Genomic DNA, 27,683 nt, shown 5'->3' with positions numbered 1-27,683 from the left:
TTCGATATTATATATTTTTATTTTGTTGTATTTACACATTGGACGCGTACATTAACGCGCCGGATAAGTTTGATAAATAAAAATTGGAAAGAAAAATAAATCAACAACGATACTTTCTTTCCCGAATACACATAAGCACATAAGCGTCGTACGTATCCTATAAAAAACTAAAACATAAGAAAAATAATAATAATAGGGAATACAATAAGAGGAGTAGGGGGTAGATAGATATAATAAGGATAATAATATTATGTTATTCTACAATAGGTTTTATAATAACTACATAATATAATATTATTATTATGTCTAGAACATATTGTACATTATTATAATGTAACTCAACGTTCGAATATATTTGTATGTTATGTTATCATTTAAATATTGTTATTCGTTTGTTTATAATAATAATTTTTTTTTACGGATACAATATAATAATATTATCATAATGATTTTGTGCAAAATGAGCAACGTTTTTATATTATTGCGCTAGTAAAATTTACAAAAATACCCGGCGGGTAAGAGAGCATACTAAATAAGTCAAGTTGTTTTGCCAAAGTGTTAGGATTGGTTTAATCAACGCTGAGGTACCGGCCACATTGAGTGGAAAACTTAGAAACAATCGGATAGTTCAGTTCATTAACATAATAATATAATAATTGTTATTCGTACACATGTATAGTATTTGTCGACGAGTAGCTTTTTCGACTCAACTATACCATTATAACGGTCGCACTGATGTATACTCATTAATTAATAACTCATTATAAACTGGTCTTGTTGTAGACGTGAAGAAGTCAGGCCACCGGTGTAGTCTTTCGCTCGTTTCCATATCTTCCGGACCGAAGATAAAACGGTAAAAAACCCCACAGACCTTATGGTAATATTTTTTTTTTTACACACTAATGAAATATCGATGCCGTCATTAAATCAATAACCCACGGACCCGGTCGGGACGGTTGTCTTCGACGACCACGAAGACTTGTCTCGGTAAAACGACGGGTTACGTGGACTACGTGAGGAAAAAAGCATCTGCAACAGTTTCACACGTGTTCGACCAGTATCCAAATGTAACTTTTTATTTTTAAGTGATCGAGTTTTTCGACAAATAATGCGACGGTTACGCGTTGGACGTGCGCAAGTACTTTTTTACGGCATCAGTGCGCCCGTTACTCGTTGTGTATTAAATAATAATTATAATATTATTAGGTATGAACATTTTCGGATATTGATTTTTCTTAGTTTTTTACGCTCTTTTACCCAGGGGGGCGGTTTTTATTATGTTTTTTTACATATAGAAAACCTAAAAAATTATTGGTAACACGACGACAATAAAAAATAAAATGTATTCAAGTTGAAGTTGTATAATGCAAGAACGTTCAGTGGCGCGCAAAACAGGGTTCAGTCGACCACTTGAACTGTGGCATAAGCGCTGAATGTGACTTTCTTGGGTTCGTCGTTGCATTGTTGATACGTATGACTATGCTTGTTGTTCTTTTTGATGACCGACTTCAGATGGCCGCCGTTGTTGACTTGTTGTTGCTGATACCTGTGCTGGAAATGGTGAGGTTGCTGCTGATGGTGATGGTGGTGGTGGTGGTGATTGAAATATTGATAGAAATTGGCGGTGACCGATTCGCCGACGCTGTTCCGACGTCGAAACGGTTGGGGCTGTTCCGAGGGCGGAGGGCTGCTGGATGTGATTTCCCGTAATTTTCCCAAAAATCGCGTGCCAAACGACGTTGGCGGAGACGCGACGGCCGGTTGATCGTACCGGCTATACATTTGTGAAGCCGGCGGGGGCTGAGCTATTTGCAAATGTTGTTGTCGGCGGCCCGGCCCGCTGCTTCGGCTACGAGTTCTGGCACCTTGTCGCGACCATCGTCTTTGCGATTCGTATCTGCCGTCCGGCCTGTCGTAATCGGCCGTCGACCACAGCCTGTCCGTCGACGACGGCGGCTGGTATGGCTGCGACGCCTTGACGTCAGTGGCGACCGCCGGCTTCCTCTCCGGTTCCGGACTAGACGGCACGGCGCAATGGTTGACCGTCACTCGGATGAACTGACCCCTGACTACTTTTTGCTGTTGCCTTCCGCCGCCACCGCCACCGCCATCGTCCTCGGTTTTGGCCTTATACTTTCTCCTCTCCGGCCTTTGGGGAGGAGGCTTGTTTTCGTCGTTATCTTCATTGCAAACGATGGTGTCCGCGGGCGTCGGCGAGTCCGGAGTACTCATACTTATGATGCTCGACGGCTGTCCGTCCCTGTGTCGCAAGTCCTGTGACGCGTCCTGTAATGCGACTACCGGACCCGCAGTTACTTCGATGTGCGTCACGCCGTCCGTGTCGGTGCGTTGAATCAAATTGTACCTGTTCACCTCGGTCACCGACAGCGGTCTGGTCGCTATTGCCGGTACTGCTGTGGAGGCCGCGGGTGATTTACGTCGTGCCGCGTCGCCGTTACCGCCGCCGGAAGTTCCGTTCCACGGTTTCGCCTCTAACTTGTACCTTTTACTTTGTTCTTGGTAGGTCCTGCAAACGTCCGGCAACTTATTGTCCCGGGCTCGGACCACGATCGCCTCCAGGCCGCTGCCGCCCGCCGTCGACGACCTCCGGGTTTTTATCACCCACACAGCGATACCGGGTAAAGCGACGGCGTCTGTATGGCAAAACGCGACGTCCGAAAGGGCGTACACTTCGCGTCCCGCCTCGTTGGCCGTCACCGCCGATGTCGTAGACATCTGTTGTTCTCTGAGCGACGCGGCGTCCGCGTCGTCGCTGTCTTCGGACACTCCGCTGCTGTTGGCGCTGTCTGAACCCGCGACGGCCGTAGCCGCCGTACCGTTTTTCTGAGACGTCCTCTTGCTCGGGTCTTCATACGAACCCAACGACGCCAAGTCTTCGTCGGACTCGAAACCCTCGTCGTCGGGCCTACGCCTTTGGTACGGCACGATTTCCAACCCGATGTCTCTGCTGGTGCCGCATATTACCGAACACCGACGTCCAGGCAGTCGATCCCGCTGCTGTTGTTTGCACAGTTGCCTGACCAAGGCGGCCAGGCTGTCCGAGTCGGCTGAACCCTGAACGGGTACGCGACCCAACATTTCGCAATCGGCCGTCACGCTACTCATTGTAATCTGAAACAAAAAACAATTGTTTTTAGTTTATGTGTTCACAACTGCAAGCACTAATGGAGTAGGATGATATATACTACATGTACACCTAACCATTGTTCATATTTTACTGTTCTATGACATGTTACCTAATGTGAGTTGATCATCAACATTTATTGTTGGGTTTCACTACCCTTCTAGATTCAATAGCCAATGCAAATTATTTTGCACGATTAGCATTGCACCGGCCATTTTTGGATTTAAGTATACTTTTTAAAATTGTAGCCATCTGATGATAAGGCTAAGCTGCACTATCCCTATTTACACACAACTAGTTGTACACAACTGAATTGCTTTCATATACTGTGTGGGGGACCAATTATGTTGCTCTATATACTGGTTTATAGAACCAATACAACGTTGTACAACCCAGATTAAGTACTCGTAGTTTAATATTTAATGTTTTTCTTTTTTAGTATTTATTTTTGTACTTAGGTATCTACTCTCTGGAGCGTAATTATTTTTAAATAAATGATGTAGTTTTATCATATTAAAAAAAACTTGAAATTAACGAAAAATACCATCCAATGAACATATTTCACTAGACTTGGAGAGATTAATCGTTTATATCCATTTTTAGGATATGTATAGAAACTGTAAAATAAGCCATATCTAACCATTATCTATCGCAGTAAAATTTAAATTATTTAGAATGTTGTATGGCCCAAGTGAGAGTAGTTACATTAGCATAAGATAATTTTCGTTTATTAAAATGATATAATTTATTTAAATATATAATCGATGCACCTAATACAACGGTGAAAATATTATGTTTATCACAGTAAAAACGATTAACAAATTTACCGATACATATTAATATAGTTTGCCACGTGAATTTATATAATTGCTCAATTTAAAATTATTCGTAAATTTATAATAACATATAATAACACTATTAACGGCAAATATTAAAAAATCATAAACTAATTTATGCTCCCCGGTCACACGATCCACGTTTCCGTTAGGTTATTACTATTAGATGCAAATTAATAGGTTCTAGTATTATATTATATTTTATAATAATCATTGTGAATATTCGGGTTAGTAATATTAATTGCAATAAGTTAGTGACCACATTTATTAAAAAAAAAATTATAATTTAATTATTATATAATTTTTTTTTTCATAAAACATTTCAATGTTGCGGGAGAAACAGTGCGTTAGTCTGGTAAATTTTTTAAGCCAGTCTAGGTAAGTCTAGGTAGAGAAGAATAGGATCCGTATATACTTTCGTGTAATAAATCAATTGCCACCCGAAGGTTATGCGATTCCTATTCGATCTACAATTCAGTCCATTATTGCTGTACTTACAGTATAGATCACTGAAACATACACATTTGTGTATTATTTTACACAAAAGGGTACCAAAACGGGTTAATGTTTTTGATACAGTGTAGCTGATCGAGGTAACTGAAACTTCACCGTTAAAGCAACAACAAAATGATCAACGCTATATTCGTATTGTGCCATAAGGTCAACTATTTTTTGCTAAACGTTTTATCTTAGTTACAGCAGTGTATGATATTATGTATCTGAAGTACTGTTAGCGAGTGTAACAATGAAAAAACTGGGTAATAATTTATTATTAAATACCACACAATATAATATTATACAATATAAACTAATAACTATGCAAAACAGTCTCAAGGCAGTGTACCAAATACTACTTTTCATAAACCTTCGAAATTCAAGATCGTCATAATATTATTCTTATAATATGTATCAAACTTGGTGACTTAAATATAACTCAAAACACAATCTAATCGGATTATTAAACTTTCACTTGACGCTAAGACCTTAAAAATGATTTTACGCATACGGTACGTTTGATAGTCAATGCTAAAATACTCGGCGTTCTCGGTTTCATTTAGTAATTCAATTCCAAGTGATAATTTTAACGAAGTCGACGCCATTAAACTATTTTTTAGCGTAGTGCCCAACGGCCACCGGTAATATTCTATGTGCTATTAATTATAATCATATACACCTACTCGTTAAAACAAAATAATGAACATTATAACGAATAATTATTATCTAATGACATATTATAATGTTTCTGTAACTTGCAAATTCGTAGTCTGTTGTAACGGACAGGTAATATTATGAGAGACCTCATGTGTAGTGCTGCACTGATTGGCATCATTTTATCGTAAACGTCACACGGGTTCAAAGAAAAACTACTAATTTACTACCAAAAACCTGTAAAAATTATGTATGAGTTTTTTCGTGGACAGTTTCCGTCGTACAAAATATATTTTACTAATTTAGACTAATTCGCGACCGCAACAACGGTGCTTGACCTATGTAATATAAGGGTTTACACTATCGGCTATTATTGCCTCTTGCTAAAGATCCGGATCGAAAGACAACGGTATCGTCTTAATTGGTTTACAAGACTAAACATGGCTATAACAACATTTCGACGGTATAGGTCACACGCATGAGGAGCACTAACTTATACCTCTCCAAGTGTAATCGTAGTTTAGGTTTACCCGCATATCGGCCGGATTGAAGCTTTATAGTAATAAAATAAGTGTGCCTTGCATCTGGCATTCCGCGTTGGGGAAAAAATGCAACCTAACGGTCTTTTTTTGTTGATAGTATTTCTTCACACACAAAAAAAAAACATACTACCGGTGCGATAAAATAATATATGGGCGTAAAAAAAACATATTATTTAGTAGTGGAATATTCTGCGGTTTGCACAATTTGTTATTTTTTTCAATTATTCAAAAAGCATTGCAGGATCTGTTGTGTAATTTACACGTCCGAGTCTACCCACAATGTAAGTTGGAGGCGGCGAAAGTCAATAGATAAACAATCATTGTATTCGATAATATCGAGAAAAAACGATAAACGTCGCTGGTGTATTATATTATAATAATAGTATATTAACGCCTTGACTGAACAGTGTTGGGTTTCCAATCGTTCGCCAACCCAAATTATTGTATATTTCGTATTCATATACTATTATCGTTATTTCGAAATATTAACATTATTATTATAGACGGTATATATGGGTTGACCAGATTTTACTGGTTAATTGCCATTTTAAATACAAAACGTTTGCGCAACAGTTAAGGTAGGTAGGAAAAAAACCTCATTGATCATACATCATTATAACCTTCTCCGCCGAGGTGCGATCACACAATCGATGATCGATAGAGCCGAAAAACCGTCAATCGTTTGCCGCGAGGAGACTATATTACATATTTCTTAACCGCTAATTACTGCACTGGGTATCCGCGGCGGACGGACCTTGTTTTTTTATCGACCACCGTTTAAGTCTGATATTTCAACACTTCCATGTGCGGACTCTTAAGCGCATTAAAGAAAAAAAAAATTGTTTCGATATCACGATATTGAACCGTCGTCAATAACAATAATCATTATTATTGCTCAAGTGTATATTATTAATATAGTACCGCCGAGCAATACACTGTATTAGGTACTCGATCCAAATGCATCTGGTCGAACGCGCTTACAACCGGAAAGTAGCGACGACGGGGTTCGGTTGTAAGTCGCGAGAGAAAGTCCTTAAGATATGTGTAACAAAATAAAAATAATAACAATATATATATATATATATTGTACACATAATAATATATGTGTGTAGATTATACGAGCGGCCGCCGGGTTTCCTTTAATGGGCAAAACGCAAGTGTTTCGCGACGGTAATTTTTCGGATATTTTATTAGCGCGCTTTCACGACTTGCCGGGGACGTTTACCCCTGAAAAACCGTGTCAAAGTGTTTTTACTTGTTCGGTGATGTGTCACAAATGATATATGCAAACGTCTCACAGCTATTATCCGTATGATAAAAATCGAATTGGCGCTTCGCGGATCGCAGCCGGTGTTTGCTGATAGCTAAAGTAGAAAATGTTTGTTGTTTTTCAAAACTACCAAAACGACAAAATCTGCACGACCGCGAGGTGGACCAGCTGTTGTATACTAGGAGGTCGTAAGATACCGGAGGACACGTCGTGATCGCGCGGTTCAATCTCGGTTTCTGGCGCGTTCCGAAAAGAAAATGCCAACTAATCCCCGATATTGAGCAACTCGCGGCGAAGGAAGTTTTTTTATTATTATTAAAGTCACACAGTGTTTGTATAATAAGTAATACAAGTGCGTTACGCGGCCGACAAATCGGAAGGCAACGTACCCGCACTGTGTGCGACACGGGCGGACTTGCAAAGTAAGTATTGCGTTTTTTTCGCTCCATTCTTTTTGTTTTCGCCCAACGTTTTACAACGATTATGTTATTATGTTATTTGTACTATTACTATTCTTTAGCCGTCTATGTTAGCCGTTACGACACGCCGCCGCCGCCGTTATAAGCGCATCTGCCGGTCTTACGTCGTCGTGATCCGTTGTCCGCTTTTAGTTGTGTCATCGAACAAACTTTACAAGGTGTCGTCGTCCAAGTATACTATGCTGACGTTCTACACAATGCTAGAGCGCAGAAATGGTCTCGTTTTTTTTTTCCTTCACTTTTATTCACAATGAATAGGACACACACACATTATGGTAAATGACCCGTGGAACGGTTACCCGCTCACGAAATCGTCGCATGCGCACACAACGACTGTCCGAGTCGGATTTTCGTTCAACCAAAACGTCATATAAGATAATATACACGTATATCTTTATATGGTATGCACTTGGGGAGTATATATATATATATATATATATATATATATATATATATATATATATATAGAAATGGCTGGTGCCGCCGTGATGTAATGTCGGTCGCGGATGCATACGCAATTTACCGCCCTAATTGTTCGTTACCACGTTGCGCCATCCCAAAGATAATGGTAATTAATCGATAGTCCGCCGAGAAGGAGTTGGGTACAAATAGGTGTAGTTTTTAGTAGAGCCCAGGCAATAATATTATATTATATTGTAGAACTGCATAACTGCAGAAGTGAACTGAAATATGTACAAATGCGCGCGGACCCGGAGAAAGAGGCCGCCGCCACAGGAGGACACACCCGGCTGCCGCGGTCAATAATAATAAAACGCGGTAAAATTTCTAACTGTAATTACTAATCAGTATTACCGCCCATGTCTTATTATTGACCATCTATCCGGAACTTCGCTTTCTTCTGACACAGTCCTAACGCCGATGGATACATCGTTGTTATAATCATATTTGTATTATTAAAAAGAATAGCCACTCCTAGTGATAAAACATGATATTGAGGTTCGGTATTGAACATTTTTAGCACAACAGTAATTCTAAACTAAAACCATGCGGTTTCGAATTGAACTTTTCAAAGAGTTTCAATCAGAAGAAAAAAGGTTTATAAAAATAGTTTAAATAAAAGATTTCGAGTACGGTTATTCTTCAGATGTAAAACATTTCCAGGTGGATAAACCGAAAAGTTATGTTATAGAATAAGATTTAATTTTACAATTTGCCAAGTTTTTTTTTTGTCAAAAATGCTCAGTTTCTCAACAATGTGGTGTGGCGCATTCTTAAAAATAAAAGTAAAATTATATTTAAATTCACTCGACTGCGGATTAAAAACAAAATTCGTCACTTTCTAATTAGTAAAGTTATACCAATATATATATATACATATTATAGCGTATGATAAAAACATCTCGACATAACCCGTTGTTTGTTTTATTATCAACAGTAGAATTGTTTCAACAGTAAACGCAAATATTTAAAAGAACAAATAAAACAATATTACACGGATTAGGAGTTTCCTGTTGATGACCACAATATATATCATTATACTCGAGCCTTTCCCTGTCAAATAATATTTACTTGCAAATAGGTGTGTGACGTTACTGTGTTTTTTGAGCATCGTTGACTGCACGTATGACACAGCAAATATGTGCTGTTTACAGAGTCGGTAGGTATACCGGATGAAGATAAGGTAGACGTTAACTTATTTTTTTTGGTTTTAAGGTGCAACAAGTGTTCAAACACATTTTGGTTGTGAATTATGACATTTTTTTTTACGGCGTCGCCGAGGGGGTTAGGTAGGTAAATTGAAACGTAGAAAGTGTGTACAACAGTCAAAAGTATGGTAAAATGTAATTAATCATTCGACGAAACCCACTCGGTACACCTCGGGCAGTGGTTCTCTCGAAATAGCTTCAAATTACATATTATATTGTGATCGTTTTGGGCGATCTAGCCCGACCACTGACAAGAGCTGATAGTTGAAACATCCTACACCGTATTGGAATATTTAAAAATTAAACAAACACACATAATACACCAATACGATAATAATATAATCTAATTAGTCTCGTGTGTGTGTGTAATATGATTTATTACGAGTAAGTCTAATTATATGTTCCGTGCAGACACTGTTGTAACCAAAAGTCAATTTGTGACTTGCTAACCAGTTGAGTTGGTCAGTCGAAAATAGCAAGAAGCCAAAAAATGGCAATAAATAATAATTGTCGTCGGTGTTGAAGTTTCTTATCTCTTCTAAATGTTTAACTTTTAGCGCTGAATTATCACAACTAATCTTCTGTACTAAATATACATTATTTTGTCAACCCTATACACATAGTATGTGTGTGCTGTTTTTGATTCGAGATGAAAGCACTAGAACGTAGGCCTTCGAAAAACGGCTTGATAAACGTTGTCCGGGGTTTGACCTTGCGTCTGTTTCACGGTCGACGATCAAGGAGCATCTCCTCGTTTCTATACATAGATCCCAATTGTCTCCGCCCTACACGTCTGATGTGTGTATAGACAATTACTATTATTATTATTATTATTATTATTATTATTGTACATATTGTTACGGGAACGAGCACATAACTACGCATTGTTGTCGTCTGACGGCAAATGTACGTCGGCCAAAACAATTACACACAAACGACAACAATAATGAAAATCCAAAAACCAAAATTCTCGACTACCGGCGGCCGCACTCGCGCGTAAACTCTATAAGATCGTATTAAAATATGGGATTTTCGGCGCAGACTCAGGAACAGCTATATAATACATATTGTAATATATATATTTATTTACTGTATAATATATATTTTATACTAAATACTATATTGCTTTGATAATACGAGCATATATACTTTTCCACACGTATCACACGCATTAGCTGGATTTATTATCTCGGTACCACTTTCTAAAACACCCGCATTTCGGCCTCGGCGTTAACAAATAACGTCATTAAAATCGCATTTGCACACCGTCAACGGTGGCCACGTTATGGCAGTCATGATTGTTGGCTCCGCAGTCTCGGATATTCTGATGTTCACAGCTCGGTCAAGTCTTCGGTCTTCAGTCTTCGGTTCGTTCGGACAGCGACACCGTACACATAATACACAGTATTATTATTATACAGAATGATTCACTACCAGCCGATTTGAACACAAGACACCGTGTGTAAACTATGACCCCGTGTAGTAGTAGTACCAATAATATGGTAACATTTATTATGATTATTGTACTGCACCAATTAGATTTGTTTAAATGTTTAAGTGTACATACAAAGATGGCACAGAACCAAAGGAATCCATTAAGGAGAAGCTATAACGTATTGATTGATGAGTATTGTTATGACCGCAGAAGTGGCCAAATCAATATCGAAGAGGATTATCGATTGAATTGATAATAAGTTTTCTGTACTGCTAACATCAGCTATCAATCATTTTTAGATTCATCGATTATAATATATACATTATATAGTACAGAAACCACTGTTATAATGTACACCTCCGAATAGTGGACACATTCCTGCCATGATATTTTATGGATAACGTTGTCTTAATGTCGGGCCGGAGAGATTTTTTAAAGGTTTCCGTTATAATAGGATATTGTCTTAGCGTTCATGATACACCAGACATAATGCGAGATTGTCGAAATGTCGTCGTATCCCAGCAGTCCACGCCTTATCTAATTGAATTTACAGTAGTACCTACAACTCTATAGGTATTAAGTTAGATGGCATTTATAACAATGAATAACATGTTCACACGGTGTATTGTGACAACTCGTGCCAGAGTGGCACGCCCATTGCACTTAACGGATACCTCCAAACGAATTCGAACGGCTTTCCAAAAATGATTAACCTTGTTTTTTTTTTGTGGCCTTTAAAATATACATATCGAAAAAAATCTTATTTCACATCAAGTTTGAATACATAAACACGTTTGCGGTGGCACTTTACCCAATATGCCTTAATGCGAGTTAACCAAATTAAACTTGTACTTATTAAGTGAAAACACATTGTTGCTATCATTTGTACAACGGAGAGATAGGACAACTTGTTTTATATTGTCTAACCTCGAATTCCAGTTAAAGATAAATAAATCTATACAGTTGTTATTGCATTAGACAATTTTCTAATGATGATTGGTAATCTAGAAAAAATTGTTAAGCAAACTTATGGTTAAATATATAGTATGATTGGTAACTTATTCGAAAACGAAACTGTACCCTTGTACGCATATGAAATACTCGAGGTAGTCGTATAAGTTCGCATTCAATCTATATAACCTGTAAACATTTTATCATGTACGAATGTAAGACAGTATTATAATACACCACCGGGTGGTCCGGTATAGTATATACACCATTCATTAAAGAAAGTGTTTAAATCAGAAAACACATGCAGGCGTTATTGTTTTATACTTTTATTATCTCAACCGTTGGCGGAATTGTACTATTGTATAATACAACAATTTATTATTCCTCTCGATGAAAGTTTTTAATTATAAATTATTATTATCGAGTCTTTGTACGAAATGTAATCCAAGTGTTGGTACGTTAAGTATAATTTTTCTCTTTATGAAAGTCCGTGACATTTTTTTCTCTGCGACGGAATAACGATAGTAATAATAAAAAATAAATCCGTGATTTGTGTGTCGTGGACAAGCATCCTATCGAAGAATTTGTCTGTGAATCGATTGTCTGATCTTTACGCTCTAAAGGCGGCCAAAGAAATTTCGGAGGACACTCTGATATTTCTTTTTTTTTTTTTGCGATAATAATTATTATTGTACAGTGGTTTTTAAGACAGTTCTGACGTTTCACCGTAATCCGTTAAGGACACATCGTTTATTTTTTTTTTTTTTAAATAAAACATTTTCGAAACGTTTGTGTACTACAATTGTGTATGGACAATGAACGCATTGTGTACATCCGAAGATTAGTGTAACGGACAATTCATCTGAACGGGCGCTATATTTTTTTTATATACTGGAAACCCAACAGGAACGTGGCTGACTTTCCAGATTGAAGAGAAAAAAATTCAAGGCCAATCACTGCGCTATTAAATTCTTGTCAACCCGGTTGGGTTGCACGACGACCACGTCATGATTTAGGCATATTAGTAAGCTCCGGACGTGTCTCTTGATTTACATAGAAGTGCCCTAGACGTAGATTATTTTAATTCACATTTCCGGCGATAAACGTGACAGTACTACAAGCGCCTTTCTTTGTACTTTTAAATTCGCGAAGATTTCTTTGCCAGTTCACATTGTAGGTTCTAGGATAACATTTCCCACCTTTAAAACATCAACAATTTTTGCAAGGCTATTTTGCGCCAGGCGACAGACGGCCCTCATTTAAGTTGAATAAGATTAATTTTATAACAATGGCAACTGACATGGACATTGTCCTAATACTTGACCTACCATTTTAATTCGCAGGCTTGTTAGTCTACCAAAATTTAATCTTGTTATTACAAGGTATTGTTTAATTTACAAGTATAATATCTATCGCGAAATTATCATACTATTTAATATTATAAAAATTGTACTAAAACATTAAGTGTACACAATTTTAATTTTTGATGCATAAATATTTTAGGATGGAGGTTTGGTTTAAGTTAAGTAAACGGTAAACTAATATATTATTATACATGATACATATTATATTTAAATCATATAAAAACGTGGTAAATTACTAAAACATGTCAAGCAAGTTCAAGTTGGACAATTGATAACATATAAAGTACATTTTAATGCAAATTGTTTTTGATAGAACTAAATAAAAACTTTTATGCTTTATTCAATTTTCCAGTGATTTTATATCTTGTGATTAATATTTTTCAATTTAAATAAATAATTCATTTATCGATTATTTTTTGGTAAAATTTGTATTTGTTTAAAACTATACCCATACATATGTACAAAATATAATTTTTATATTTTAAAAAGTTATTTTACAACCCAAAGTACGAACTGTCAGTTATTATAAAGTGTTGTATTATAAATTACTAGTTAAATTATTATATATTTTAGTAAAGCCTTTAATAAATGGTCCTACACATTGGTAAAACATACATTTTTTATAGATCACTCTTTCTAAATCGGTAAATAGGTATTCACTGGTAAGGTGAACAGTAGGTCACATTATTGGGATAATATAATGCCTTGGTTGCTACCGAGAAAAATCTAGTTACACAAGGGAGGTCACGATTATAATTAATTATCACTGTCTCCGTAAACGGACCATAATGAACGCACTAAACGGTGTTTACTACCGACGAGACGCATTGTAAAGGTATTCAATGAGCAGATGGCCAAAATCGTGTGTTACGGTTATCTAATAAAGAAAACCCGCGTCTACATCAATGTTAATTCGACCTATGTTTTCACTAATTAAGCATAGTTCATCAAAAGATAATATAAGCTAGATGGTGTTATCTGCAATAGTGGGGAGGGAGCATAGCGGAGGTAGTACAGATTGTACTCACAGGGCTGGAGGAAATTGGGCTGAACTTTTTAAATTGTTGACCTATAGAGTACCTTCCAAGGATATTTTCTATTCTACAGACGTGTTACTTAAGGAAATCGATTCAGCGGCTTGGGAGGGATTGTGGGTCCAGACACAAAACTAATAGCTTATACTAATCTCGGCTAGGCACCGAAGGTAAAATGGCATATTGGAAATACAATCACGACGGGTTGACCCCAAGTACCTAATTAGACATCAGTCATTATGTTTTGGTGAAAAATAAATTATGCAACTAATGAGCAATAATCGATTAGGATAAAAAAATTTCGTTTGTATACGAAGTACTTAGGTAAAACTCGTAGCTGTTACATAGTATAATATAATATTTAGATTCTGTATAAAAGCATATTACTTAACTGTAAAAAAATAACATCCGACGATACGTTGAAACTCGCCTTCTCGCTTTTTTATAGCCGTCTTACATCCGTAATGAAAGATTGTTGATAAAAAAAAAAAACGCCTTATTTAAACGGTTATAGCTGATGTATCCCCATATGTTTTTATAAGTTTTATTTTATTTCACGTTATATACTATTCGGTATATGTGGTAGTAGTAAACCTACTCGTCGGTTTGGTTCTACCTTTGCATAATTATACATAATATATCATATTATGCGTTGTGTCTTTGGCGCTTAAACAGCAGCAGCTGTCGTTATGTCATATTATGGTGCTTAGTAACACACGTGTTTATTCACAACAAACGTTCAGACACAGCCGTTTAAGTACGACTCCATAGTAATACTTAAAAACGTCAGTGTCGACGACCTTTCGGTCGGTGGCGTTGCTGACGGTTTTGGTGATCGACGCCACGACAGCTTTTGGCCACCGGTGGTCGTTTACATTTATATATATATATATATATATATATATATATATATATATATATATATATTAGAGCTGAGACCTCGAATCGAATTTTTCTATTATTCGAATTATTCGAATACTCGAATAATACTATTCATATGAAAATAATTCGAATATTCTAATTTTATATCTATATAAATTGTTAAAATCTTATTTGTTGAAATAAGTAACAATATTTATTTTGTTAAAAGAATAATGCGTTATAATTAAATTTATTTTGTTAACAAATTATTAAAAATAGATCAAGGACACATTAGTTGTCTCTTAATTTTTTTTTTTTAATCTAATTAATCCTGCAAAGAAAATGATAAAATATTCGAATATTCGATCTAATTTTTCGAATATTCGAATTTTTTTTTATTCGAATAGTCCCACCACTAATATATATATATATATATATATATATATATATATTTATATATTGTTATATAAAATACTATTAAAAAAAACACCTATACATCTATCACTTCCACGACGTGTCGTCGCAACTGTATAATTTATGTAAAGATATATATATATTTTTGGATTTAACCCCCCCCCCCTCTCCTCGATTTTACGTCACATATTTCTAGGTTCTATCGACCATAATATAATAATATGTATATGTATATCTACGGCCGGAAATATTAATAACAACGGCAACAATAAGATAAAGCGAGTGTACCAGCTACTATAGCCGTGTATGTGTGTGTGTGTGTATGAACCGAATGAAAAGTGAGTGTGCACAAGAAGGAGGCCAGTGTGTCTGAAGCCTACATTCCGCCGGTCTTTCACCGGCGGCTGCGACGACGACCGTTTAGAAGGAAATAACGTTTTAACGGAAGAACTACCTATATTCCTATATATGTATATTTATATACAATATATATTTATTTACCTATATATATATATATATATTATATTATTTATGTCCTGCCAGTGCCAGAGGGGATTAGCTGGCACCGCCGTAGGACCGCATCAATATATAATGTCTATTAACTATCCCACAATATATTATTTTTCTGTGGTATTTGGACGGAAGCAAACGAAAAGACACACTGTCGGCGTTTTCTTTTAAACAAGAAACAATAGTAATCCTAATAACGTTATTATTTTCAAACCTAGCGGTAAAATATAACTTGCTGTAAGTACATGTTGTCGTGTGTGACCACCGGCGCTAATGATAAGCAGAGAATAAAAGAGGGAAGAACTATTTTTAGATTTAAGCGTCTGCACGAACACGCTAAAACAACGTCCGTACTCTGATTTAAATGTTAATTATACAAATATAACATGATCTAAAATAATTTGGACAAGGATAGATATAAAGTGTTTAATACCAAACGAAAGAGGTTGTATTGATAAAATTGGTTCTCGCAAGAACTTTCGTTTATTAGTAGTTCACCTAAAACTCATTGCTTGAATAGTAGGTATTTGCTAAATAAATCATCAGGTCTATAATATTATGGTACATATGGCAAACGTTATGTTACTCTACACAACTTTCGTTTCAAAGATAGTAAATAGTACAGACATATATTAAGCATATGTCACTAATACTACACCAGTAGCGGTGACAAGCAATGATATATTTTATGTATTAATAATAATATGTTAATTTGTAGAAAACTCTCGACGACGATTTTAAAATGTCAAAGCTCGCCGAATGCAAATTATATTCCAAACTGATGTTATGATGTACGATGATATTTTCAGTAAATGCGTTTTCGATTTTCAACACTTTCCCCGGTTTGTATTTAAATTCAAATCGTTATTAAAAGTTGTAAAACACACAGCACCGTCGTCACGGTTAACCGGAACGCGTTTTTTTTCTTCTCCTACAAGATCCACTCCAATCGATAATGCTTGGCTCCATTCCCAATAATCGTTGCTGCCATAGACTGATACGACGAGTTTTGCGCCAAGGCTACAAAATTTGGATTTACGTGAAATTTTATACAGTTGTAACGTCGACAGTGACAAACGGTCAAATAATGTTTTTTTTTTTTTTGATAACGCACGTTAAACCGGTCGGTCTTGCACTTAAATAAACATGGTTCGGGTCGGCTGGTCGGTTATCTCAAGACGTTTGATTTACAGCCTTGACAACCGCGAGGGAGTCGTCATGAAGGAATTACTGTGCTTTTGATAGTAAAAACTCACTTATTTAAAGAAGAAAAATAGTATAAGTTATACTCGGCGTCCGTTCAGTTTACTTGTGTGAACGCCACTATATTGAATCTGATATTTTTCGACGTTGTAAATGGTTTTTTTTTTTTTAGGTCTCGTCTGAACAACAGCCGTCGTCATTGCGATCAGACGAGTTATCGACGGTGGAACCTGTTTTAGAAATGTAAACCAAAAGGTGACAGGAAATTCTGGAAAACTTCTGCTTGTGTGTGTTTATATGTGCTCTCGATAGTAATTATCGCAAATGCGTTGCATACAAAAATGTGTACTTAAAACCGATTCAACCATCGATTTGGGACCTAAAACAGTCGATTGGACATTCGTGGAAATACTATTGAATTTGTTTTCATTGTTTCATAATCGTCGTGATGAACGTGCGATTGTTAATTACAAAGGAGTAATAATGATAATAATTCCAATGCAAAGTCGGTTCAAGGATTGTCCACAAGGAGCCAGACTACCATACATTGCACCAACGGAGACGGACAACCCTGTACCATATTGGTGGGAACCGCCGACTACGGACACAGACTATAATTAACGATTTGAATGCTCGGTTTTCCATTCTTCTTGTAACAATCATCGTATTCGATTTACACACCGTGTGTTCTTCGGTTTAATTATAATACACACAACATCCAAACGTCACTAATTCGATAACGTGATTGACCAGAATATCGATGGTGTTTTTTTTATCTCCAAACAGCTTTATTTTGGTGCGTGTCCAATAATATATATATATGTATATATATATTTATATTGTAGAGCCTGTTCAGCGTTAAATTTGTTACACTTGCTTATATGGTAAAAAGTAAGGACGGTAGAAAAAAAATTGTTACTCATTAGGTACAATAAAATAATAATCCACAACCGAATTTAACGTCAATCGCTTGGTTTTATATTATGTATATTATCTGGTTTGCCCGTGTATTGGTCCGTGACACGAACCAACGTCTTGGAAATAAAAGATTACCAGCAAAAATAATAAGAAAAGAGTGTAAGTATTATGCGGATTAGTCTATAGACGTTTACTCGCTGCTAATGCAGACAGTCGGTCGACCGGAATAAACTTTGTATCCAGTTTTTGCGGTTTTAACACAAAAATAGTCACACGTGTCTTGTCGCGCACAAGACAATTTATTATTATTGTCGCTTGCACACGTTACACAGATAGAGCCGAGTCTTAGTAAATACGTCCCGAGAAAACGTTTATTGTACTGCCCATTATTGGCAGCGTAGGTATATAAGACAAATTTTCGTTAAAACACTTAACTTCCCTTGGCCTAGAAAACGCGATGGGAGATTTGTCACGGTCGGGAAAACACACACGGCGGTCGGACAATAGACCGGCTTTCCCGGGCAAACAATTTTGTTATAAATTTCCAATGCTTAATTAGTTTGGTCGCCGTCAACGGCAACGTACCAAATTTTTTAGAAAAAAACTACTAAAAAAAGGCAACCACAAATACCGGGGGGTTAAACGTATTGCGATCGGATTAATATTATAATATTTTTTAGGTACGGCGGCGATTACAAAAATATTATGGGCAGGTAATGTTGTAACGTTTGTTATAGTACATTGTCTCTCCGGATATAGGCACTGTTTAGTTAGCCTGCACTGTATCGTTATTATAGCGCTCGGTCACGAACGATCAACAACAACGATATTATAATGGTAAAATGTAAATAACGATATTTTATAAGGCCGTTTTTGGCCGCCGAAAGGGAAAACGCAACATCCATTACTTGTGCGGTCCAAAAAAGGCGACACACGATCACATGTTATTATTATTATTATACACTGTGCTGTGTTACACATTATTATCTGCAACGATTTTCGGTTGCGACCGGAGGTGTCCCGAGGCGAAAGCGAACCCTATGGGAAACGCCAAGACCGGTTTTTGTTTTGAAAGTCAAGGCCACGGTATAATTTCTCTATGCTTGAACATATTTTGTTTTAATTTCTCAATTTCGCTTTTTTTTTGTTATTTTTAATCTGTACGCGTGGGAAACCCAATTCAAGACCAAACTACAAAATAACTACACAGCTCCGGATGTATTTTCGCAATTTTTTAATAGTGCTCCACGCTGCGCTGGTCCGGATAGGCAATGCAATTATTGTTCTGTTGACCAAACAACCGACGGTAAAGTGTCGTTAGATTTCTACCGTTTATAAGTGCCAATCTGGGAGTAAACGAAATTAGCCTCCATTTTGTCCGACTGTGAGTGCAGACAGTTGCTTGTAAGTAGGTCTGCCAAACGAACTGGTCAAGTGCATTCGTTGAACTATTAACGTGCCGAAACGAACAAATATTCTAATTGACGGACAATGGTTCTGCGGTGTTTTATGCTATACGTTTGAGATAAGAGAAATTTAACATTCCAAACTTCAACGTGAAATTTGAATATTCCGAAACTAATAATTGTAATAGGCATTTGCGTTTGAGCTACGGTTTATTATAAATAAAAAGTGAGTTTAAAGGCTGATGAATTTACTAGTTTAGACGTAAGAAATCGTTTATAATTTAAACTCACACCCCAAACATCATAGAATTGACGTTACTTGTTAAAAATCTAGTGAACTGTACTTCTTTACTCAACTCAATTAGCGTACCTCATCATGAGGTCTCACGCGTGTAACGTAACGCATAAATTCGTTTTTACAATGTGCATTGTGCATATAAAAAAAACCCATGCAATTAAATGTATTCATAGATATTATATTAAATAAAGTGTGAAGTAAAAGTATATAATTCGTTTACTTTTCACCTTAAGCGATGAACCCCGTTGTATGTTTTTTTCGATAAACGACTTTCTCAAGTATATTTTTGATAAAATTGTTAATTTATTAAACTTTGCTGTTTAACAAGCTATAATTTGGATTATATTATGCAAAATTTGGATTTTGACAATAACAAAAAAAAAACCTGGAGAAATTAATAGAATCCATAAAGTACAAGAATTTCTTAGACACGGTCATAACACAAAATTGGCAACGGTAATATCTCGACGGTGTGTGTAATGTATATTGCGCTGAGCATTAGGTATTTTTATAAATCTTCCTTAAGATACAAACACCGCGTTTCTGCAGATTTTTTTTTTTTTTTTTGCCATCCGATGTACATCACATAAAATAACGTACAACTTTTGTTGTATCTATTATTCCATTGTATTATTTGCGAGCGCCGTGTGAAAAAATCTTTAGACTCAAACCGACATGTCGACCACTCGATTGCGATCTTCGATCATATTAATCGCGCGGGTAATATTATCATTCGTCACCGCAGGCGGCGTTACATCAAGATGTATATATATATATATATATATATATATATATATATTTGTAATTTAATTGTTTCATTTTCTTTTCGCCTGTGAATTGTTGTATTTTTTTTTTTTATTTTGTAGTTGGCGTTGCATTCCATGTTGTCTAGACCACCATATAGGGTAACAAACGGGGGAGGAAAAAACGTCTACACTATGATTCCGTCAATATTTTTTACTACACATGGTTATGGCGTGAACCACCGAGACAGAATACAATACGAATCCCTACAAAAACACATAATATCTGACACAATGCTCGTTTGTTTGTCATTTATTTTAATATATTTTTTTATGATATCCATTTCGAGTCTCTTGAGACTTTTGAACCGAGTGCAACTGATAGGAAACTTAAGACATTCAGATGAATTTAGTTTACAGTTTAAGTTATGTTATTTTAAATAACAAATAAATTTGTATGAACTATAATCTTCGGTCTTCTATTATTACAGTATCAAATTTGATAATTTTACCCAAAGGGATTTAGGTTTTAACGAGTGGATGAGTGGTTAAAGAGCAACTTTGTTTGCTAGCCTAAGCAATAATATGAATATTGTTCTTCATAGTAGATGTATACGAGCCGATCGTAATTATACATTCACGGCTGATTGGGCTTTACTCGCGATTCGTTCAATCCGTCATTTCTCCCAATTTTCTTATGCCAAGTCACGATGGGTTTCCTTTTTGCCGATCAGACGGTACGGTAAAAAACAACAGTTTTACCATTGATTTGAACGTAAAATCAACAGCAAAACTCATTGACGGTGGCCGATGGTCCGATAGGGTATGAAGTAGCATAATAATATCTTCACAGTATAAGTCTAGTGTCTGTAATCGGATACCGGTGAAAACAACAAGAGGGTTACAATTTCACCGATCTCGAGTATTGTGAAACTGTATACCATCGTGATAATATTATTATTCTTCCATACAAATTATGGCGACAACATTTCCCCGTAGTTCTTCTACCTATGTTCTATTATGTGCAAGGTTCAATGTCAAGGGCGTCTGACACTATTGGAGACTACACATGTGCGGCGGCTTTACGACCGTCGATATTGCTATTCACGCTGTGCGTGTTACGATATCAATACACCCGCAAACGCGGAACAGCAGGTAATTAAATTATAAGCATACAGAAATGAATAGGCAAAACAATGTTAAAAATCGCATACTTGCGCCCGTTTGTCAAATTCCCAGAACTTCTTCTTCTTATCCTTCTGCTGACATGACCAATCTCAAAGAATCACACTTGGCCACTTGGTCTTTAGCTTAAACTGCCTCTCTGTCAGTCTTAAACGCCTAGGGTTTTTGATTCTTCTTCTACCACTTCGCAGAACTTCAAAGAATAATAATCGTTTGTCGTCCGCTATCTAAACGCAAAACATTTCTGCATCGAACTGGTCTGACGTTTTTTTTTTCTTATGCCAAATGAACGGGTTTTCTCGTATTAATGAAAGTGATTGTACCGTACTAATTTTAACTCCTTGTCAATTTTAAGCCATAAACATCGAAAACATATATTATACCCACGGGAACGCACACATGTATTTATGAATTTGTTCGAAAAGTCCGACAAAAAAAAAAAATGTCCACTTTCTCCTTTACGGTTTTTGTTGATCGTCGGCTTCACAGTGTGTATACGACCACAATCATACTTTCCGAAACAGCAACTGCTTGCATACAGGTTAATCAACTCAAATAGTATTGTCGGTCAAGTTAGTATTTCTTTCCAATAGGTGGCTACGATATTCGGTCTGATTATGTTATGGATATTATGTTAGAACTATTCATCCCCTAGGTTGCGCTTGCGTCAACTGATTCGAAAATTCCGTTTGTTATTCGTATTTTCATCGCCATACTTTTTGATATGATACATTAAATTCAACGTACTACATTGCAGCGCCAAACATGCTAACAGGCCATAATATTATTTTCCAATAAGCGTTAAAAAAAAATTGTTTCAAATACACACTGGTATAGAAAATACGAATACGTATCATCGAGTGTCAAAACCATATAATAACATAAAAAATAGGTATTTTATTTTATTACATTCACGGTCCGTGTGTCTGACACAAACGGGGCGAAACGACTCAAATTGTGATCGTAAGCGGCTTGAATCTACAAAACAAACAGATGACCCACATCATCGATATTTATCTCCTTGCGTTAAATTCCTGCGAACCACAATAACTAAAACCTACTAACAATGAAATCGACCCACACTGCATTGGCGCTAACAATTTCAAAGTCATCTACCAAACCAAGGTTGTACATTCTGTAACAAGTAATTCGTTTCTACGACTAAAATCTGAAAATTGGACATGACTGTGTTTTGTGCTAACACTAGAGATTATTTCACTTAAGTATTATCGAACCGGATTGTGCCTTGTAATACCGTTTCAACTAAAATCTTCATCATTTCTCGATAGGAATTCATAAGTTATGTAAGTTTAATGCTTTTATGTTACATAGTTGAACCTATTGAAATGTTCCAATTTAAATAACATCAGTTTTATCTCATTTACATGTTCATGCGCACGAAAAACACATGCAAGTACTATCCATAGATAAAATGTTGTGTGCATATTTGAGTTTTGTACAGGTACTGTAAATATGAATTTATAATCACCATTGTTGTTTGTTTGCTATGCGTTTTTTAGATTGACAATCATCACAGTAGTGTTATAAACACCCACATACACCGTCCAAGGACGATGTATGTATTTGAGGTCTCCGATATTGCACGCAGGTTGTTTTGTAATTTTCCGAATTCGCTTTTTTTCTCAGCCTTACACGAGTTAAGTATAACATAATGATATTATACTGCGTCTCTTGTAGTTTTGGACGCTTACAATATACAACACGGTTATTAGAAGCGGAACAAATCGCCCCGAAGACCTTACGGGTTAGGTTATCAACAATATAATATACATTGTTATTTGATTTTTTTTTTTCCATCAATATTAATTCCCAGTACACGTCTGGTCCGAGGTTAAACGATATTATAATACCTCCTTGGCGTTTATTTATTTTTCTTCACAAACACATTATTCTATGGTGCGTTTTATGCGCCTTTTGCCCTCGTGTAAACAGTATGAACACACACACACAAACGATCAGTTTCGTTTCGGTCCGAAGACTTTGCCGGTTGCGCAACTCCCGTGGACGAGATCGTGTTTCCACCGTTTTGAGCACCGCTTGTCTTATTGTGTATACACGCCGTCTCCGATTGTGAAAAGTAAATGTGTTGTTGATTGAATAATCGAAAAAATAAAAATAATAATCCAATGGAAGTCGCCGGACGGAAGGCCAGATGACCAGGTGCAGAGGAACGTCAAAGCCCATGCCTACAGCTCTAGGAATAATATTTTTTTTTTGGACTCTGGTAATCACCGTTTATTCGGAGCAATTTACATGTTTTTTACATTCGGCTGTTTGCCCGTTTAACGTTCCCATAGTTCGCCGATTGGTCGCGGTTTGTCGCGGTGTAAAATTCACTGTGTATAATACTATGTGTGTGACCCACATCGCTACGTATATACGGACATAACACACACACATATTATTATCATTATTATTCATCGCATATTGTTGTTGTGTATCGCCCGGGTATAAGAGATACCATATAGTGCGCCATTACGACCCTGTTTGCTCGTCCGTCGTCGACTGCTGCTGCTGCTGTTGTTGTATAGCCTTGTCGTTAATAACGCAGTAAAAATGATGATGATGATAATGATAATGATATGTACGTGTGACGAGAAACCTAACCATTGGCCGGCCGCCCGAACCTCTTCGGCTAGCTGCTAGTCGTACTTTGCCGGGAAATCGTGTCTAATGGGGACACACACAAGCATCGGGAAATCGAAACGCTATAGTATAATATTGTTTTTTAATAACATCCGGCGCCCAACATATGAAATTCCGGCGACTGTCCCAAAGTATCGGTTGCTATATTTTATTTTGTGTAATTATTATGTCATACAACCGGGCTTTACTAAATCCAACGGACTAGGTTTGTGTTTTCCTCATAAAACTAGAAATAACAAAATCATCGAACATAATAGTATTAGGGAATAAACAACACTAAGCCTGATCAGACGACCCAGTTTATGTAATTTGCTACGGATTTTGCAGCATTGACTTTTTACATAACCAACATTGTTTGGCGGTTAAGTTCAGACGGGTCTCTAAGACAACGCAAGGTACAAAACGTATAAAATGAAATAAGGTATTTAATTCTAACCTAACGTAACGATTTTCATAGCTAAAACACAGTGAACAAAAACGCATTTATTATATTTAGCGCAGCGGCGGATTTGACAAAATACTTTTATCCCAGGTGAAATAAATTTCATAAGTTTTCAAACTATTAACAATAAAAAAAATGATTTTTTTCTTATGTTTTAGGCAAGCTGATGCTTTATTTGATTCACCCTCAAAGTCGATAATTATTGCAAGAGATTTAATCCCCTTTCATAACTAACTAAGTAAAATTATTAATTATTAAATCTCAGTTTAAAATAAAATGTATATATATATATATATATATATATGAATTATTATAGCGTTAACGTTTTTGACATAATTACACATATACAACTTTTATTGATATATTGTTTAAAAATGTTTTCTTTGAAGTAATTAAAAACAAAAAAAGTAGATTTAAAACAAATTAATAAAACCGAATGGTTTAGACAAATAGTAAATGATTTTATTTTCAACGTTTTTCCAACATTTTAAAACATTGAGTCAACTACAAACCAAATAAGGCGGTTAAGGAATTAATTTTCACGCTTAAAATATACCTTCAGTGTATCCAGACTTAGCATATTTCAATTTATAAGAACTGTTTGTAGAATACCATTGATTTTGTTTTTCTTGAATGTGGTCACCAAGTGTCGCTTTGTTCCTTTTAAATCTAACCAGCAGATATAATTTAGCGGTGTGAGTCGTGAAGAAGACACACACACACACATACACAGATAACACTCACAACAGCAGTCACTGCGGCGTCTTACCGAGAAGAATCGTGCCGTGGCATATCCTATCTCGGTTGATGTATTCACTGTCTTTCCCAGCAATTATATATAATATGTACGTGTAAGCACGTGTTAAACGCAATATAGTTTCGTGCAAAAAAATGTATGCAAACAAATTGTGAACGTGCGATTTTAGTTTGTTTTTATTCATAATGAGTAAAAAATAACGACTATGAAAAAATTCGCGGCGTTTCATTGGGGTTTTTTTTCCATCGTTTCTAGATCTGCTGTCCTCATTCCCCTATCTTAATATGATTTATTTTTCTATAAATATATATAAAATTGTGTTTGTGTGTGTTAATGTGAGAGTATTTAAAGGTAAATAAACACTAGATCTCGACGACGGTGTTGGCAGCGGTTTATAATAATCCCTGCTCATTGCCGGTTGCATTTGTCCACCGTTTCTAGGTTAGAACTTAGATCTGGGTGTTAGGCGTTAGCCGTTTAGTGTATAACATAAAATTGGTGTGCTACTATATTATAGTGTTATAGTTTTGCTTATTATTCCATATTTTTCCCGGTCGTTAGCCACGGACACGGTGTCGTACCCTCGGGCGAAACTTCCCTGTAGACTTAGCGCGTGTCGACCGGTTGAAGAGCTGTTGCGGTGACAACAGTTAGACTTTGATATAGTATTAATGTTATTTTTAAGAGCATTCGTCGAGAACGGATACCGTGTAACCCGGGGAGATTGTCCAGATGAGTGCAAAATCTAAACTCTCAAAGTTATTTATACACTTGCAATTTGTACCTATACGTGACTGAAAGTGGATAATGGATACCGTACGCTTATCGGTGTAATAATAAATCATTTTAGATTGTATTATAGGAAATCATAGACAATACCGTTTTTTATTGAAATGATTTCCATAAGCGAACGGTGTGGTTTTTGCGGTGAAGCGACACCGCAAAATGATGAAATTACAATGCCGAACGTGTAAAACAGCAGTTGTCAAGCTTATAAATAATACAAAAAATGCGTCTTAGCACATTCCGTTATGGATGCTAGGTAACTGGAGGATATTTTTGCGCGTACGAAAAATATATGATATCCTATTATGCCGGGTTGCTTGAATCAACGATGTAATGAATCAATAGACATTAATTGGTTTATTAAACATAATTTCGTGACTCGTCATAAAGCCATCAAGTTATAATAGTTCATTCAATTTATGGTTTTTTTATAGTACACTGCATTAGTGATTAGTGTCATATCCAATTGTATATAACCTACCAAACCGAAACATTAATAATACATTTGTCATAAGTTTACATCTTCAGAATGCAAAGGCAAGCAAAAGTTAAGAGTAAAAGTAGGTAAAACGTTCCGCAGTAACTTATATAGTTAGAACTAATAAAAAGTATTATTATTTTAATTGAATTGGTTGATTGATTCGAGTATTGAGACTCATCACTCAGACTATTACTAAGACTTAGATGAAACTTTTATGAAGTTCTTATTTATTGTTTTTGATATTGATCCCGTCGAGGGAGAACGGGATATTTTTAAATTATTTTATATTATTAAGTATAATTAAATAAGGCAGTGTGTTTATCTATTTTGGGTAAAATATATTTAAATATTATTTGAAGTCATCATTGGGTAAGTAAATTGGAATTAGAATTTAAAAAACTCGATTTTCAAACAAGTTTTGATTCTAAAATTTGTTTGTCATTGATGTTAATGTATTATTAGATGTCTTATTAAAAGAAGCCGAAATATACAATAAAATGTATTTAAAAGATGTACTAAAAAAATCATGATTCTTATTTTTCTTTCATTTTTTATTTTTAAAGTTCTTAGCAAATATTATTAGTTTGAATATATTCATAGGTTTTTTTAAATTTGTTATTTATAAGATTTTTGAATTACTGAGCAATTTTTTTTTTTTTGTAAACACCCGTTTATTTTTTGTTGCCATATCCCTTCTATGGTTTAAACTAAAACCATTTTTTTTTTAGTTAAAAGATTTTTTTTTTTAACTCAACGATCAATATCTAAATTAACTACCTCCTACTCGTGCAATAAGCATATTATACATTGAATTGATAATAATTGTATTTTTGTTTTACCTTTACAGATTAATCACGGTGCGTACCGATCCTTGTAATTGTGAAAAAAAAAATTGGTTCACTAATCCAAAAACTACATTTTATCCGAGGCGGCAATTCTGGTGAATGTGCAGCGCGTACCCGGAGTTTTTGAACGAATCACGTTAAGTATAATAGTGTAAATGTAATTGAAAAAAAAAATTCTTTCAAATCGAAAACACCGCACCGAGCGCACAACTGTTTTGCCGGGTCTTACACACGGTAGACGACTCCACGCGGTTCGACACCTGTACGAAAACTGAGGACGTCTCCGGCGGTTCTT

At 35.9% G+C, this 27,683-nt stretch overlaps 1 protein-coding gene across 1 annotated transcript; it reads right to left on the bottom strand.

Annotated features, from left to right (window-relative positions):
• Window positions 1-27,683, bottom strand: LOC126844067 (uncharacterized). The gene is made up of 2 exons (XM_050581925.1): window positions 27,383-27,683; window positions 1-3,132 (listed from the first exon to the last, which is right to left on the bottom strand). The coding sequence occupies exon 2, from the start codon at window positions 3,124-3,126 to the stop codon at window positions 1,399-1,401; it is 1,728 nt and encodes a 575-aa protein (XP_050437882.1). The 5' UTR covers window positions 3,127-3,132; window positions 27,383-27,683; the 3' UTR covers window positions 1-1,398.

Source organism: Adelges cooleyi, unplaced genomic scaffold (genome assembly GCF_023614345.1).
Source record: "Adelges cooleyi isolate 19-005CV unplaced genomic scaffold, UGA_ACOO_1.1 ACOO_flye_CR_arks_rails_tigmint_CR_PRNA_108, whole genome shotgun sequence".
In the NCBI taxonomy this organism is placed as follows: Eukaryota; Metazoa; Arthropoda; class Insecta; order Hemiptera; family Adelgidae; genus Adelges; species Adelges cooleyi.
The sequence above is the reverse complement of the archived record's forward strand: the minus strand, read 5'-3'. Positions and strand labels throughout refer to the sequence as shown.